The sequence below is a fragment of the Nasonia vitripennis genome, chromosome 5 (assembly GCF_009193385.2).
Source record: "Nasonia vitripennis strain AsymCx chromosome 5, Nvit_psr_1.1, whole genome shotgun sequence".
NCBI classification, from domain to species: domain Eukaryota; kingdom Metazoa; phylum Arthropoda; class Insecta; order Hymenoptera; family Pteromalidae; genus Nasonia; species Nasonia vitripennis.
The window spans coordinates 11,639,082-11,654,041 of NC_045761.1; the positions used below are offsets into that span (position 1 = coordinate 11,639,082).

Here is a 14,960-nt window from a genome sequence, read left to right on the forward strand (position 1 = left end):
AAATTATTTTGATGTTCTTGATTGCCATTTATTAGAATTTTTTAATTAAAAACAGAAATATATAATATTATTTTTATTTTTAATAAAATTGACTAAAGTAACAACAATACCTATATATATGTATATATGATATTTTATATAATCTGCATTAATAATCATAAAATGTACATTTCTTATTGTTGACTATCTGTCAAGACACAAGTATCACGGTAATAAATAAAACGATATGGATTTTATATTGAAATTTCATAATATTTTTTCTCCAACCAACTTTATAAGAAAATTTTATAAAGTATATCAAACACTTTTAACAGTCTCATTGGTTTCTAATTTGATCTCATAGAATTTCAAATAAAATTACCATACTCTCTACTTTGATGTTCGATAATGACACTTTCTGAGGTGTAACTTTATAGTCTATATTATTTATTATTTGTCTTCTGAAGTGATTACTTTATAGTAACAATGACCGATTGAAGGACATAATTGAAGATATGTTAACAGAAGTTAAGATGAAAGAATAATTACAGCAATAGAAGTTTATGATTAAAGTTAATACAAAAATAACGATCCTTATAATAGTTATTACAAAATTTGTGCTTTTGGAAGCATTGCAGTTAAAAATTAGCAAAATTGTACTGGAAGCATAATACTTAGAAGATATGTTGGAAATCGAGGGCGATTTTTGCCATTTACACATAAGACATATGCAAGTATAAAGTCGAAGCAAATACAGTTAGTAGAAATCGTTGTAAAGTTTATGCATAAAAAAAATCAGTGTCCTCCAAAAAAAATTGTGCTTTAGTAGTGATGTGACATTACTCTCAATAGATTTCTAGTAAAGTTTTATCTAAATTCGTAGAATTCTTCTATCATAGAAGTATTATAAATTCAATGTTGATAATAGCTGACGGCCTGTTTCCATCAATAAAGACTTGACGTGTGCAGCATGAACGATCTGACTACAAATTTCCGTGTAGTGCTGAAATGCTTGTTCGTCGTCTTTCGGTAGAATGTAGTGTAAAGATTTCAAAGGCAAAACTTCAGCCGCGTATTTCAACGTTTCTAAAAATGAAAACAGTATGTTTAAATAATCACTTTTTGTATCACTTTTTGTATTGTACTCACCTATCATGGTTTGTTCAAAAAAGAGCCGCGATTCTTGACTAGAATTATTTTTTGAAATTTTCTGTTGCAATAAATCAACTAACAATTTCCACTCGGTTTCTTTGGTATACATGTCCTGCAACAGATTATGGTAGCCAATCAAACATGATAACAATCGAAACATAAAAGACTATTCTAGAATTCATCAGTTTAATAAATAATCTTTCTTAGTACCTTAGCATATTGCAAAACTGCCTGCGGACACTGGTCCATGAGCATGTGCGTAACGGTCTCGGTATTGCGATTGCACAGTGTTCGAAAAGCCAAGCTACCATCCACCTCTTCCGCGTCTAAAAACTGCTCAACCTCTTGGAGGCATTCAGCTGGAAGGAAATCACTTGCCATGAGTGACTGCAATTTGAGAACCTCAATGCGTACGGCCTTGTCGTTCTCCGCATTGTTTAGTCGCGAAAACTCATCCAAGTCCACGGCGTTCATGATTCTGTGGAAGTCCTTGGAGCAGGGCGGCATTTTATCCAGATACTTGGGTCTCTGGCTCTCAAATAGATAAGCATCCTCGTCGTGCCATTCACCGCTTGTCAAACTTTCATCTCGTTTGTAGATCTTGGACTGCATGAGTTTGCCCAGGTATGATCGCACGAGGATTTTGAAAGCTTCGACCAGGGCGAAATCGTAGCTCATCTCCTGATGCTTGGAGAAATAGCTGTGCAAATAGGTTTCGAGAAACTGTTGCAGAGCCGCTGCTGCGTCGTGGCCGTCTCGACCGACCCTCGAAGGTAGATACTCCAAGAAAACCTGTATCACAGATATACGGTAAAAATATAATGTTGCATGCAATCGACTATACGTATTAATCTACTTTATACTCGTACTTGAAAAGGTTTAATAAACTGCGACACTTTCTTGTACGAATAAATAAAAAAAAACTTGCCTGCATAACTTGATGCAGGGTGAGCACCTCTTCATCGACGAGCTCTGTCAAAATCCTTGCAAAGACCGCGCTCTTTCGACAGATGAGCGTGGCCGCGAAATCCGAAAAAGAAAGAATCGCCCTGTTCCTCGAGTCGAAATCCTCCTCGTCGAACAGCAGATGGGGATACTCCACTACGGTCCTCAGCAAGAACCTATCCGACACAGGCTCCAGAGCAGTCTCCGCCTGGAGCTGTCTTTCCGCCTGAATATACAGCAAGGTGAGAGCAAGCTGGGCGCAATCATCTTCGGCCTGCTGGTTCACCAAGAGCTTGATAAGCTTCTCGGTGGCGTACTCGCGCAGTACGACGCTACTAAGAACAAGTTTAAGTAGTTCCTCGCGACTTTCGCAGCTGATGATCTCGACGATGTCCTGGCCCTGAAATAGAGCATCCGCCTCGGGACCGCTTCTCACGTTCAGCAGCACGTCCGTAACGTAGCTCACCAAGCCTGGTGCATTGCGGGTCGACTTGCGTGCAAGGACCTCGCTGGGCTTGAGTCCGGACATTTTGTAGTAGGGTATGCAAAGCCGACGCTCCAACTCGCTGTCGGATCTGATGAAGTAGTCGGCGAGCAGGGCACAGGACTGATCGTAGAGACTTTCGAGCTTCTGGTCGCCTGTCTGCACTTCGTTGTCGTTGCCGTGCAGGTCAGCTATGTCCTTCGCCAGGCGCAGCATCGTGTGCGCTTCTTCCAGCAGGTGCCGGTAGGTCGATGGACTCGTGGTTCTGCGATGGCGTAGAAAAATGTTAACCAACAAGATTGAGGTAAAGAGTGCCTGTTACTTTTTATAAGTGGAGCAAACTTACCTATGGTTCTTTGCAGCATTCACGATATCGTAGTAGACATTCTCTGGCCGAGGTAGTCTCAGCGAGTAGAGTGTCCAGGTGTTTTCAGCCCTTGACAAAAGTACAATGTTGTTGTCCGAATTGAGCAATTTCTGTACACCCAAAAACGGCCTGAGACCTATTAGACAAACAGGTTCAGAAACATCAGGGCAGACGGCTTTCAGGTTTTGCAGCTGGGAAGTGGTTTTTGCAACGTAGTGAGGCAAACGCAAAGTGTAAGACTCCAACCCAGCCTCGGTCAAGGCATGCAACACAGTGTACTCCAATGCAACATGAATAACTGGAGCAGTGAATGGATAAGTGGTGAGACACGTGGGGTTGTTGTTGTCGTTGCTCTCTACACCAAAGTGATAGATGTAACCCTCCTGAGTAGTGCAAATCAAGCAGGTTACTCCGTTAAGATGTTTGTATCTCTCAGACCTGAGTATTGATTTCTTCAATCCATTGTTGTTGTGGCTGGTCTTTAGGTACAGTGGTTTCAGTACAAAACTCGTAAATAATTCGTTACTTCCATCTGCTTGCGGAAAGTCATTGGCTCTGGCAATTTTCAGTCGCAGAATATTCTTTACCACGTAGTTCTCAGACCAGCCGCTGTCTGGTGAAGATGTCTTGATGTACACTTCTGTATCCACGGAGTTCAGTACAAAGGGATTGAGTGTATGACCTGGTCCAGCCCTCTCCAAACAAATGGAAGGTAGATTGATAGAAAAGGGCTGGCAATTGTGATCGATGATATCCTCATTAGCCAGAGATTCTAATCCTAGTTTCTCATCATTGCCCAAGCGATCCCAGTCTATGCAAGCACTCTTTTTGATCTTCTTGAATGACAGATTGAGAAAACTGCGAGGATTGGAGTTCTTGTCCACATTGCTTTTCTTGTTGGAATTATTCTTCTGCTTAGTGAGGTTCAGCTCGTTGCTTGCCTGAGTGCTAATGGAGTTATCAATGGTATCCAAACTACAAAAGTCAGTAGATATAGTGGTCTTATCATTAGAGGATGATGTCGTGGAAGTTAGAGAGCTTAGGTGATCAATGTCATCATACAAAGGGTTGGTCAGACGAAATACCACAAATCTAGAAGAGTCCATCACAGACACAAAGTCCTCCACAATGTCCAGCCTCGTGGGAGAGAAGTGCAGTCCCAGAGACCAGGGCCTGGCTTCGAAATCAATGAACTTGAGCTTGGAGGGGTTCTGCGTCTCGATTTTGAACTCGTGCAAGATCAGTGTGTTGCCTGCAGCAACCAGCAGATTGCCCGTAGTCTGACAGCAGGCTATAGCAGTGGGTTTGGAGTTGAGGGGCAGCTCTATCATCTCGAGGCTGTTCTGAGGTCGATTAAGGCTGGGCGTGACGCGGCCGGCTATCCTGGCGCGCATGGGCTGGCGTTCCTGGCTGGCCCAGTTCACGTAGACGCGCACGAAACTGGAGTCGCGCGACAGCTTGGTCTCGAGGGTGGCCACGTAGTTGCCCTTGGCGCAGTGCACGATCTGCGAGACGAGGTCGACGCTCGGGAAGCCGGTGACTAGGGCCAACTCCGGGGAGGAGAGCTCGCGCACTTCCACGCAGTGGCTGGGCAGGGCCAGCAGAAGGTGCTCGCTGCCGTCGGGGCAGCTCGCGATGCAGCTCGCGGTCGGCTCCTCGGTCTGCGAGACATTCTGCTCGAGGAAGTTGTGCACCGGGATCACCCGCACCATTGTCTCAGCGACGGATACTGCTCTGTATATAATGAACTAATTCTCTTTCCGACGAGGTTAAGTCGCGACGACGTTGTCCTCCGCGAGCCGCGGAGACGACTCGATTAGCCAGACCATAGCCACCGCCTCTTCAGCGAGTACACTTTTCTCCTCTGCAACTGTAACCGGACGTACGCACTTATTCAGTTGATCAGCTGCACTTGTCAGCGAAGCTGCTCGCGCTAAGCTCTGTTTTCTTCGCGCGCACTGGCGTCTCCGTGTGTTTTTGACACTTGCAGCTTACAGCGCACTGGCCGATTCGTCTGCTAAGTGGCCTAACCTTCTCAGAGGGCGGCGCTCTGATCTGATATATATGTAGACACCTATGCCGGAAGCACAGGCAACTTTTTTGCGCTCTCTGCCGTCGTAGAATAAATAAATAGCTAACAATAGAGGTGGACGCATGCGCTTATCGTCGGGGGGCGAACGTTATGAGTATATATATATATATTACTTTTAAAATGTATGCAGAAGAGAGAGATGGTAACGGGAGATATCGCGGCGCGGTGACTGTAGCGCACGAATAAAGTACATGTATATAATAATGCAAGTAAGTATAGTCGCGAGGCTGGCGGCCGATCGATGCGCGTATGTAGGTATTATGTACGTGCGTGCGAAGAGATGCAAAACAAGGACTCGGGTTACCGTATACTCTCAAGTCGCCTCGGCGGTTGTAGGCTTTCGCGCGTCGTTTCCGTTATGTTGCAAAAAATCGGCTCTTTGCCATTGTCGCGTATAAAAAATAGGATTTTCCATCGCATCGATTGCCAACGCTAAGCGCGAGCATTTAAATCCTGCGCACATATTATGCACGCAATCGATTTTTTTACCAATCGATCGCACGCGCTGGTTATATTAAGAGCTGCAATCGCGCGCCGGAGAATTTCAAAAACGCTCACGATCCAAAGTACGCAGGGCGCAGGCTTGATGTTGCGTGCACTTGTCGTTTCAAGAACGACTCTGGATCGATTATTTTTAACGATCTCGTTGTTATCGCTCGATTCGCAATAACGGCGCGTTGTATAGCTATAGCTATGATTATATATCACACTTGAAAAATGAAAAGAGGAGGAAAAAAATCGCAATAACTGTAGTTCATGTTATTGTCAATAATAATGAGCTATCTATCCCGGATGACAATGAGGAAAATCGCGCGACTGCAGTCACGCGTCAGGTTTTTTATAGCCGTGACAACATTTATATTAATGTGTCGCCTGTTCAATTATCGCCTCTCTCCGATTTGACATTCAATCGGCTGTTCAATTGTGTATGTGTATATAGACTCGAAAGGAGGAAAACTCGCGGTGCAGTAGGGAATGTTGAAATTCGAGAAACCGGCGAGCCTTTATTTACCTTTCACTTCTACGCGCGATCGCGAGAGACTTGATCACTTATGGGAAGAGCGAGAGAGAGAGAGAAAAAAAGTGTTACGCGCGATCGAGCCAAGAAAAGCCGTAAAAGCTGCTTCGTTGTATAGACACACAAAAATTTGATGTTCCGAGATCGTAATTTAATAAAGTGCGGCGATCGATAGACGGCGCAAACACACCTGCTCTATATAGTGTACAAAGTATGATGCGAGGATTAAATTAAGGCGCTTAGTTGTAGTATAATAACGTGTACGTGCTCGAGCCGCAATAATAACTGTACTTATTCCAATGCGTCGAGACGCGACAATATACCGTACGAACGAGCGGCGCTTATACTCGAATAATCGAACGGAATCAATCCGGATCTCGACAATAAATATTATTTCCTTCCCGGAAAAAGGGGGTCAAACGTCAATTTCGGAGGAAACAAACGGGTATTGCGATGCAGTGGAAGATAGTGACGCATGTGTGCGTGTCGCAAGCCGCTCCTTATTTCCAACGATGGACACCTACTCTGACCGGCTGTCCAATGCGCATTCCCTCCATTTAATTGTGATTAATCGGCGATCGATATATAGTACACACGTCGTCTAAAAGTCCTTTTTACAAGCCTTCAATTTTCTCTCACTATTGCTCCTTTTCATGCGAATCAGGCCGTTCAACCGCGAGGTACATTATTTATTACGCAAACGTCGGCGCAAGGTCTCTCTGCTCGTTACAGTAATTTATCTAGCTTCTACTTGGGATCAGTCTCGCATTGCAAATAAAGAAAAAAAAAGGCACATCGCTATGCGCGCTACCGTTTCATTATAGATCAGTGAGTTATTAGGCAAGTGTACGTATAAGGTCACGTGCAGCCGTTGAAGATTTTCGTCAAGCGCTGCAGCTGCATTATTTTTAATTCAGAGGTACGAGTGTATGATTAATGATGGCTGTACTCGTATATAGACATTACGCCGTCGGTGGATATTATGTGACATGTGCGACGGGCAATGGAAGGAGAGAAAAATCGCGCGTACACGAGCCACGAAGGCTGACTGACATATTTTTAGATTATTTTTTTCGCCGACTTTTGTACTGCAATTGATTTTAACTGAAGATTTTTTGCATTATACATTTAGCTATTTTAGTTTACTTGATAAAGCAGTTTTTTTTTATTCTCATACGTGAATTTTTTATACTTTAATTGATGTTTATGCACTTGTTATTTATAACTCGCGCGCGACGTCTCGACGCAGTTATTATCAAACCAAAACAAAATGCTAATCTACTCCGATAACGCGCCATACACTCAATATATTATATCGGAAGCAAAACATCCGGATCGCGGATTTCGATAAGACCCTGGGAGGTGCGCAGTACTGCCCCTATTATAGTTTCATCGAATTTTAATTCATACGACAATTCCCCTAACAATACGCTTTCGTTTACCATTCATCGCACAGCAGGAAGTCGTAAAAAAGGAGCTACGGCACGGACAATTATACAGTTACGAACCGAGCCTGTCTGTAACTCCGAAAAACTACTTACTTACTCGAGTAAAAAAAAAAACCGCAATGGAGAAGCCGCAGAAGCGGCGAACCGGCCCCTTTGCACCGCAACAGTCGTTCAGCGCGCGATGCTGCAGCAGTATACACGGCACGCGACTTGCACGCACGCGCCTGTTCTCCGCTGTAATAACGTTATACTTAGCCTATCTATCTCTCGTTTGGTTCTCTATCTGTACTCGTATAACTATATATAGCTTCCCTCGCAGAGTAGTGGGTTGACGTCGAGGGAGACAGTGTCCAGACGTACCTAAACAACTGAGGCTCCGAAAAAATAAAATCGAAAAAGTGCCTAATATTTATAACGGAAACTGTATAGTGATGTGTATATATACGAAGAGAGGAAAAAAGGCGAACTTACGCCCCTAACCGCCGCAGCAGCACATACCTAGCCTATACTTACGCGGCGGCGGCGGCGGCGGCGGCGGCGACAGTTGTGCGTCGTGTGGGTGTGCGTGCGAGTGTGTGCGAGAGGTATCCTGCATCACATCGCGAAGAAGATCACCGCGAGTAGTTAGCGAGTGTGAATCAAGCCGAGCGCGTACATGTGCGGAGCCACGCAACCGTTGTCAGTTATCTCCTCCAGGAGGCACCGCTACATCATCGAGTCGCTGTAGGCAGTGCGCGCGTGTTTGTCTTTCTCTCTCTACTCGTCGACGCCGCTGCGAAACGGTGAACGATGGAGATCGCAAGGAACATCTCGAGGGCCTTTTGGTCGCCGCAAATCTGGCTGCCGCCCAACATCAGCTGGGCCGACATCGAGCCCACCCCCGAGAACAAGTTCGCCGACTACCGGCACTTGTTGTACCCGCTGCCGATGGCCTTGGTGCTCCTCGTCATGCGATACGCCCTCGAGAGGTATGTCGTCGTCGGCTTATCGTCATCTCTCTCCCTCTCTCTCTCTCTCTCTTTCTCTCTCTCTCTCTCTCTCACTCGTTCTTTCCTCTCTGCACTCGCTCGCTCATATTTTTCGGAACGTTTACTTCTTCCTTAGTCTCTGCGGCTTTCGAAAATTCACGCATAGAGACAAGACGCGACTCTACACTGATAAGCCAGAGTCGTGGGAGAGTACGGTCTTTGGAGGTTAGGTTGCGGCTTGCGAAAAAAAACACGCGCGAAAGGGTCCTTAAAAGGAGCCGCGCTATGCAGCTCATATTTAATACGACCCGCCTCTGATTTACGCTCGCTCTCTTCCCCCTCTCAGATTTTTCATTTCGGAACAGAGTCCGTAGATGCGGGTGTCTGATGCTTATATTCACGGCGCGACCGTGAGAGACTTTCCCAGAGCTTGGATGTGCTTTTTTTACCGTGTCCCGCAGTGCGGCTTTTCCACGTCGGCGTCGCGCGCAATGAATTTTATTTTCCTGCTAGAAGCGAAAACGGGGCTCCGGGTGACTCATGCCTGGCGTCGCTTTATCGAGCCGTGCATCGAAAAAAGTATACGCGGTTCGCTGAATTCGGTCTTTACCGTTTCTGCAATTGGATCGATGTTTTGGAGTTTTTTCCGGCGTCTGATGATGTCTCGCTTACTCCACCAGACTTCGATACTTATCTCGCGAATGCTTTATCTTTCAGCTGTCTCAGACGGTTTTCTCTCTTGTTCTCCAATTAGCCGTTCGTGTATATTAAATGCCCCTTTGTAAGGTAATTAAAGCAAATAGCATCGTTGTGTTTTGTTTATATATGGCTCTACTTTTATTTTATCCAAAAGGGGAGGTGTATTTGCTCTGGTAGTTTACTTTTTCGATGATTGTCTTGATATGATGAACCTTTTGACCTTTCAGATGATGATTAACACTTATCTTCTGAATAAGGCAAACTGAGAGCGAAGGATGGCTTGAATAAAATTTTAGCATATTAACTGCTGTGTATGCATTAATTGTTGCTTATTCATTTACATTATAAAGCATTGAAAATGAAAGTTTAGGAAATTAATTATGAAAACAATTTGATTACTCTCTACATGGTCTTTTAAAAATGTTTCAGTTTACCTTGAGCATTATCAGCATCTAATATTAATCAATAAATACCTGCTTAAATTCATACATACATAAAGAATGGTAGAAACTATTGAAAAATAGTCTCTTTTTAAATTAATGGATTTTTATCATAAAATATGTATTGAGGCTCGGGTTATATAGTTTCAGTTTTTTAAATATTTTCGCTCAATCAATTGTGATAAATGACAAGTAAATTATTAATGAATATGCAAAGTAAAACAAAACAAATCATCATTCACGACTTTTTATTATAAGCGATTCATTATATTTCTTTTGTTTTATTCAGGTTCTGCTTTGCACCGTTTGGTAGAAGTTTAGGTATTAAGACATCAAGATCAAAAAAGGCAGCTCCTAATCCTATTTTGGACAAAGCCTACAATGGCAAGAAGATTAAACAGAAGCAGGTACTTGATCAATTTGTTACTATGCAATGAATCATGACTTGAGTTAATAAACTTTAAATACATTTTTTAGGAAAATCATAATATGCTTGAAACTTATGAAATATGTGAATTACAGATAACTGCCCTTGGTAAACAATTGGACTGGAGTGAGAGACAAGTAGAGCGATGGCTTAGACTGAGACGAGCTCAAGATAAGCCTTCAACATTGACAAAGTTTTGTGAAAACAGCTGGCGATGTCTGTATTATACTTATTCCTTCTTCTTTGGCCTATTTATTCTGTGGGACAAACCATGGCTGTGGAATATTAACCATTGTTATTACAATTATCCTTATCATCCTTTATCAAATGATGTATGGTGGTATTACATGGTGTCAATGGCATTCTATTGGTCACTGAGCTTTTCTCAGTACTTTGATGTTAAAAGAAAAGATTTTTGGCAAATGTTTGTACATCATATAGCAACTATTGTTCTCATGTCCTTTTCCTGGGTCGGTAATCTTACAAGGATCGGCTCTCTTGTACTTCTAGTTCACGACTGTGCCGATATTTTTCTAGAGGTGAATTTCATTTTTCAAAATTATTGAATTATTTTCACAGGAATGTCTCTCTAAACTTCATTATTTGCTACATATTATTGCTCCTAACAAAGTTATTCTCATTTGATTTTCATTTTAAGATCTGAAAACTGTGCTAGTCTTTGTTAAGAGTGGCAATATGATGAACTTAAATTGATACTTTCGTTTGTGGAGTTTCTTTTTTGCAAATATTGTATGTTGCCAACTTAAAATTTTAATTATTTCAGGCAGCAAAAATGGCTAAATATGCAAACTATCAAAGACTTTGCGACTTTATTTTTGCATTCTTTACTGTGTTATGGATTGTAACGCGTATGGGTGTTTATCCATTCTGGATTATTTATAGGTAATCTTTAAATAACGAAATAACTCATCAACTGTACTATTTGAGAAATGAATAATAACACATTCCAATGACTTTTAGCACCTCTATTGAAGCACCAAAGATTGTGCCGATGTTTCCAGCATATTATATTTTTAACTCTTTGCTGAGTTTATTGCTGGTCCTGCATACCTTCTGGACATGGCTCATTTTGAAGATAGCTTATAATGCATTTTATGCTGGCCAGGTAATTTTATCGTAAACTTATTAATTTTATTATAAGCACATTTTTTTAGTAAAACTTTGATAACGTTTCCTCTTTTTTACAGATGGAAGGTGATATTCGTAGCGATAGTAGCGAAGAAATCTCCGAGGAGATTAATGGAACAACTGCGAACAATGTTAACCACACTAGTAGGCCAAATACAAGGCAAAAACAAAACTAGCGTAAGTAGTTCGTCGCTTTAGCGAACGCAAAAAGTATTACATCGATTAAGAGTGGATGTTGTTGCCTTTAACTTAGGGTGATGACGAATGATAAGGACGAAAATCTAAAGATTAAAGTTTTGTAATTAAAGTAATTAGAAATTATTTAGCTCGAATGAATTGTGAACCTTCTGGTTTGAGGTTGGATGTGGCACGAATTCTATCGATTCTAATCTTATTTTCTATAGTCGATGAGCGCTTTTATACAAAAGTAGCCGAAAGGGTATCGTGCAGTGGTCGCCTGTTTATAAGATTGTCATTACTGAGTAGTGAAATGTTCAATTGTTGCGAAATGTATATGTCGTTTTCACTGTATCATTATGATGTTTTATGAACACATCTTTATTCATCAAGATTTATGTATGTACTTTTTTTCTTTACCATGCACCTACCAGTTTGTGAAGAAAAACCTTATTCCGCAGCATTGTGTTTTGTAAACCTACATTATAATAAATTTTTATACGTTGCTGAAGTTTAACTTATTCCGTTCATTCCGACGCTTTATGACATGTCTAAATATGTGGAATAAAGTTTTCTATGCATTATGAAAGTGGCCCTATTAAACTGTATCTAATGAAAAGTAATTACACATGCGTAATGTATCTATACCTTTTGAATAAGATGTCATTCCCAAAGAACACCCAAATGATCATTCGCTAATTTTTAGAAATGACGAATAAATAATTTTGTTCAAAATTGTTGTTTATTTTTTTCCCTTACGATAATATATTAATTTTAAATTAATTCTTATAATGAGCATTGTTTATTTGTATTAAATAACTGAAGACATTTATTGCGGACGTAATTTGTATTATCAGGAATTTATTAAATACATGGTATTACAAATACGTGACGCTTTATAAAATTAAAAGAAGAAATGCTTAAGGGTTGGGGTTAGCATTTGGTCCACGTCGGCGACCGTATGTCTGAACAACATTAACGAATCTTCGGTTGTACTGGATTCGCCTCTTGGCACGGCCAGTCTTCTTCTTGCTCTTCTCTTGCTTTTCAACCTGCAAGTAATACATTTGGTTAGATATCAAACAATCTTTATATAATGTTGTATTTTATATGACAAATATTTGTAACAGACGAATGAAAAGTAGAGTCTACAATCTCAACTCTACTTCACTTTAATCTGTAATTTTTCTCTAGCACTGCTATTTTACCGCAATTCAATTATTTTAAGTTGCAGTTTAGATCAATCAGTGCAAAATTAATAACAAAGTTTTAATAAGGTAAAGTCGTTGCATTTGAAAAGGTTATAAATGTTACGTTAACACCTTGCGGGTCATTATTTGTCATAACTAAATATTCACTGACATTGCCATGATACATAAATATTAAAAAAATCAATTAATTAAACAAGTGAATAATGAAATTTACCTTTGGGGTCTGTCCCTTGACTTTACCGGCACGCGCAAGAGAACCGTGGACCTTACCTATAAAATGTAATAAAAATTATTAGAAATTTTCATCAATAAAAGATAAAGACTTTGTTAGGAACAAAGAAATTTACCTCCGAGAAGTGGGACAGTCAGGTCGAGGGTGTTGCTTGTCAGTTCGCTAACAAGAACATCGTCGCTCAATGGAGTACCAGAGCAGTACAGATGGAATTCAACATCCTGGAATGCTGCAAGCCTTGCCTAAAGATATAAAATTATAATTTTAATATGCACTTGACTTTTAAAACATATAGTATTAAAACTAATGATGCTGTTGAGAATCTATGAAAAGACGAAAACTATAAACCTTTTCATCTCCCTGAGACTCTCTTTTACTTTTGCATTATTGCTCGTTCTGACACTGCTGGTAAATACAATTGTCAGGTTATCATGTAATGCTTCCATAAATTATTGTAGTTAAGTTATAAACTGTATTCTTTCAATAGAAATCAAAGTATTATCACTTACAAGAATGTAGAGAAAATTAGAAAAATTCTACTTCTGTTGTATCGCAAACATTTACAAAGTTACTTCAAGTGGATATTATTTTTACTGTGCAACAGATTTTGAGATAAGAATAAGAAAAGGCGAAGTTTTATGAACAATCATGAACAATTAAAAAACATAGGTATATCATGAATCGCGCTGTGCAGATGTAGGAAGCAAACCTAACCTTAATCTGTGCCACCGTCTCGTCATCCTGGCACTCGATGACATGGGTCTCCTGCCCGCGGATGTGAAGCTGCATGTTTATCGTTCTGCCTGTAAAAACAACAATAAAATTTTAGACTTATTTCAGCACTGCAAAACTAAATTAGCATTTATCGAAATCCAGTTAATGCTCGGCAACAGTCACGTGTGAAACGATGCACTTTCAGTTCGTGAAGCAATTGTAATTAATCTACTAATTATTGCTGGTAATCGATCGAAAGCACAAGAAACATTGTTTATCACGGAGACTAAATTGCAATTGTTGATTATTTGCCTGCAAGGCGGAAAGAATAAATAGAAATAGAAATTCTGGATAAATGCTCACCTCTGCTTCGTGGCTCACGAGGTAAAAGACCGATAGCGGAAGTTGGAGGCACTGCTAGAGTCGCGGGAGAAGTGTCCTTCTAGCTGTGACGTGCGTAGATGTATTTCCGTTCAACTTGTAAATTTTTGGTTTTTAATAATATTTTGAAAAAATGATTGCTCCGTAGAGTGAGCACAATTTTTTAAATAATTATAAGTATAGTGTTCGTTTGATTAGCGAGTTTGGAGAGTGCTGTACTCGTAATGGCGGACATCGAATCCTGGTGGCGCCATTTTTTAAATGGACGACTAGTGCATTTGACTCATTTTTTTCTAGCAAATGCGAGATATTCTGTTGCGTTTTCGATACAGTAATAATATTTTATGCAACTCATCAATGAAATGATAATCCAGTATTTAGTTTAAGAGCGAACTGTAGATATTGGAAAAAGGAAAAAAGATGTACTATAAACCATAGTATCAGGTGAACAAGAACATGTATAGCTACATGAAACCGGTCGTCGAAGAGAAGAATGGCGTCTAAGAACGTACATTTATAAATTTTTCTTTTTTTGTTAAAAAGTAGCTACTATAATTAGAAATTTCATTTATGTATTTGAACACAAAAACTAATAATTTTTTAAGTTTATGAATTATTATTATATTTGGATTTTCCTTAAAATTATGTGAAGTTCCTGTACATACGGTTACAGATAGTTGGTAGGAATACAGACTTATTAGTCCTTCCGGACGGTAATTTATGAATGAATGTAATATTTTAATATAATGTTGATTGATTACACGTTACAATACTTTTATAAGACATCCCTCAGATCTTACAATTTTATAAGGTATATATATCATGAAAACCTTTGGATAATCTAAACCTATATAAATTGTGGTGAAAAATAATTATAGATTAAACGAACTTACCTGTAAGTGAAGTTCAATCATAATTATACGAAGGCTTCGCTCGAAGAGATTATATTTTATATTATATTATTATCATGTTATACAGTAGGATAAATAAGGTTTCAAGAATTTTTTGGTTGAATAGATTAAAGTTTCAAATAACTTTTAAGATTTGTATTTCTTTGAACTGTGAATTTCAAAATGC

At 40.1% G+C, this 14,960-nt stretch overlaps 3 protein-coding genes across 3 annotated transcripts; 1 reads left to right on the top strand and 2 right to left on the bottom strand.

The window, feature by feature from the left end:
• Window positions 1-60: 60 nt before the first annotated feature.
• Window positions 61-6,822, bottom strand: LOC100679299. The gene is made up of 5 exons (XM_003424546.5): window positions 2,907-6,822; window positions 2,060-2,825; window positions 1,342-1,923; window positions 1,129-1,243; window positions 61-1,065 (listed from the first exon to the last, which is right to left on the bottom strand). The coding sequence occupies exons 1-5, from the start codon at window positions 4,637-4,639 to the stop codon at window positions 884-886; spliced, it is 3,378 nt and encodes a 1,125-aa protein (XP_003424594.1). The 5' UTR covers window positions 4,640-6,822; the 3' UTR covers window positions 61-883.
• Window positions 6,823-7,224: 402 nt separating this feature from the next.
• On the top strand, window positions 7,225-11,968 carry LOC100124217 (ceramide synthase 6). The gene is made up of 6 exons (XM_001608074.6): window positions 7,225-8,453; window positions 9,882-9,999; window positions 10,115-10,558; window positions 10,804-10,922; window positions 11,001-11,145; window positions 11,228-11,968. The coding sequence occupies exons 1-6, from the start codon at window positions 8,275-8,277 to the stop codon at window positions 11,342-11,344; spliced, it is 1,122 nt and encodes a 373-aa protein (XP_001608124.2). The 5' UTR covers window positions 7,225-8,274; the 3' UTR covers window positions 11,345-11,968.
• A 205-nt stretch (window positions 11,969-12,173) lies between these two features.
• On the bottom strand, window positions 12,174-14,093 carry LOC100115833. Its single transcript, XM_008217701.4, has 5 exons — window positions 13,866-14,093; window positions 13,503-13,591; window positions 12,904-13,030; window positions 12,771-12,826; window positions 12,174-12,397 (listed from the first exon to the last, which is right to left on the bottom strand). The coding sequence occupies exons 2-5, from the start codon at window positions 13,575-13,577 to the stop codon at window positions 12,266-12,268; spliced, it is 390 nt and encodes a 129-aa protein (XP_008215923.1). The 5' UTR covers window positions 13,578-13,591; window positions 13,866-14,093; the 3' UTR covers window positions 12,174-12,265.
• Window positions 14,094-14,960: the final 867 nt, after the last annotated feature.

What these genes read in the sequence shown, in the direction of transcription:
- LOC100679299 (XM_003424546.5), bottom strand. Translation starts at nt 4,639, where the DNA reads ATGGTGCGGGTGATCCCGGTGCACAACTTCCTCGAGCAGAATGTCTCG. An exon ending in CCCTGCATCAAGTTATGCAG is followed by an intron (nt 1,924 to 2,059) that starts GCAAGTTTTTTT and finishes TCTGTGATACAG; the next exon opens with GTTTTCTTGGAGTATCTACC. An exon ending in TTTTGAACAAACCATGATAG is followed by an intron (nt 1,066 to 1,128) that starts GTGAGTACAATA and finishes TTTCATTTTTAG; the next exon opens with AAACGTTGAAATACGCGGCT.
- LOC100124217 (XM_001608074.6), top strand. Translation starts at nt 8,275, where the DNA reads ATGGAGATCGCAAGGAACATCTCGAGGGCCTTTTGGTCGCCGCAAATC. An exon ending in AGAAGATTAAACAGAAGCAG is followed by an intron (nt 10,000 to 10,114) that starts GTACTTGATCAA and finishes TGTGAATTACAG; the next exon opens with ATAACTGCCCTTGGTAAACA. An exon ending in CCATTCTGGATTATTTATAG is followed by an intron (nt 10,923 to 11,000) that starts GTAATCTTTAAA and finishes AATGACTTTTAG; the next exon opens with CACCTCTATTGAAGCACCAA.
- LOC100115833 (XM_008217701.4), bottom strand. Translation starts at nt 13,577, where the DNA reads ATGCAGCTTCACATCCGCGGGCAGGAGACCCATGTCATCGAGTGCCAG. An exon ending in GACTGTCCCACTTCTCGGAG is followed by an intron (nt 12,827 to 12,903) that starts GTAAATTTCTTT and finishes TACATTTTATAG; the next exon opens with GTAAGGTCCACGGTTCTCTT. An exon ending in TCAAGGGACAGACCCCAAAG is followed by an intron (nt 12,398 to 12,770) that starts GTAAATTTCATT and finishes TATTACTTGCAG; the next exon opens with GTTGAAAAGCAAGAGAAGAG.